Raw genomic sequence first — 1,909 nt, forward strand, 5'->3', positions numbered from 1 at the left:
CATCTGCCACAGGACAAAACCACCAGACTCGGCAGCTCTTGCAGCATTTCTGTTCTTCACTACCTTTGTAGCGGTTTCAAATTCTGAAGCTACCATCTTCAGTTTTCCCATTGCATACGCATTCTTGATGGAGTTCTGCACTTTTAGCCCCCCAGATGCAGCAGTATACTGTTGTAAAATGTACTGAGCAGATGAAGTTTCCTACAAAATTCAAAAGAACTGTTGAGACAAAGTACAAAGCACTCATCCTTAAAATCCAAGATAAAGATAAAGCCAAAGACTGGTTCATTGAGCAAAAGAAATTAACACACAAGGGCATCCCAAATTTTCTATGCTTACCAGAGTCAAGATTTGGCTCCATTTTAATAGTCCAATAAAACACTCACCGTCAATAAATCTACATCTCAAATTCGAAAACAAGAAAATAGTACCGAATAGATATAAGTATTTTCAACCCAGAAACAGAGATCAGAAAATCTACAAAATATTTCACCAAATCCCAACTCTAAATCAGTTCTTTGACCAAACAAAGGAAAGCACCTAAAAAAAGATGTATACTCTGCACTCTTAGGCTAGCCTTTATGCATGTATGCAGAAAATACTTTCACTAATTTCTAATCAGATATCCACCAAAACCAATTTCTAAAAGCAAAATGCAAATATTTGAGGAACCAAGAATCGAGCAAAGGCAGAATAGCAATAAACTAATACTACTAAGTATATATGACTGTGTGTATAGATGGGAATACATACAATGGGAGTGTCCTTGATACTGAGAAGAGGAAAAGGGTCACTGGTGCTAACGTGCACCGGCGCGAGTGGTGCCCCCATCACTCCAAGCAGAAGCCTTAGATCGGACCTTTTGCTCCCATACCCATTTTCACTCACGGCCATTGACGGGGTCCGAGTCAGCTGCCCGCGTACCCATTGCCCAAGACCCGACCCAACCCTCTTCGACTCCCCGACTTCCCCTTCCTCCGCAAGCGGGCCCTCCATCAATGGAGTCAGCGTCTCTCCGACCGGCCTCAGGCTACACGATCTCGAAATCCACGGATCAGAGTTGCTTGTACTCACCTTCTTTCTCCGGAGAAAACCCGAAATCGGTGATGCGCTCCTGGCAGGGCTCTTCGAGCGAGACCTCGCCGGAGATAACCCGCGTACGACCTCCTCCTTCAATGCCGAGAAAAACCCTTGTTTCCTGTCCATTGTAGAGCCAAATACTGCAACCCAAACTCGCTCACAACTTCCCAAAACACCCAACGGTTTACACCCCTCCCCAACCCTACAGAACGAAACGAGGATTACATGACAGACCCACCATTTGCACAAGAATATATCTTTTTTTCCAGTAAAAATACGAGGAAATCTTGGGTGCTGCAGAACGACAAAGCGTGAGTATATTTTCAGTTAGAGAAATGAGGAGGCGATGAGTCAAGCTGCGAGGAAAATGAGGAGAAGGAAGTGGCGGTGCTTAAGAAAGAGAGGGAGAGTGGTGAGAGCAGCAGCTTAACAGTGTGAAAGCGACCGATGGGGATAGAGAATGAGAGAGAAGAGTGCTGCTGCTTTGTGATAGTGGGGAGTGTGAGCATCACGCGCGAGGTGAAAAGCAACATGGTAACGTGCCCAATTGTTTATCCAACATGCAGTAGTACAACATGCTTGCGCGTACATAATATATATAATTCTATAAATATGGATTTTTAAAATATATTGAGAATCGTCTCGTTATATTTATTATCTTTTTCGTTTTAACAAAAATTATTATTTAAATTAATAATATAATTTGATTTTTTCAAATTGTTTAACATCTCGAAAAACCATTTTGTCAATGAGTAGGTCTCTCGTGAGATTATCTAACGAATCATTATCTGTGAGACGGATCAACCATATCGATATTCACAATAAAAAG

At 42.2% G+C, this 1,909-nt stretch overlaps 1 protein-coding gene across 1 annotated transcript; it reads right to left on the reverse strand.

Moving 5' to 3' along the window:
* Positions 1-10: 10 nt before the first annotated feature.
* On the reverse strand, positions 11-1,206 carry LOC140966483 (uncharacterized; the record flags this gene model as incomplete). The annotated part of the gene is made up of 2 exons (XM_073426757.1): positions 754-1,206; positions 11-201 (listed from the first exon to the last, which is right to left on the reverse strand). Coding segments are annotated over exons 1-2 (644 nt in total), but the record flags the coding sequence as incomplete, so codon positions are not given.
* Between the last annotated feature and the right edge of the window lie 703 nt (positions 1,207-1,909).

The sequence above is a fragment of the Primulina huaijiensis genome, unplaced genomic scaffold (assembly GCF_012295235.1).
Source record: "Primulina huaijiensis isolate GDHJ02 unplaced genomic scaffold, ASM1229523v2 scaffold206696, whole genome shotgun sequence".
In the NCBI taxonomy this organism is placed as follows: Eukaryota; Viridiplantae; Streptophyta; class Magnoliopsida; order Lamiales; family Gesneriaceae; genus Primulina; species Primulina huaijiensis.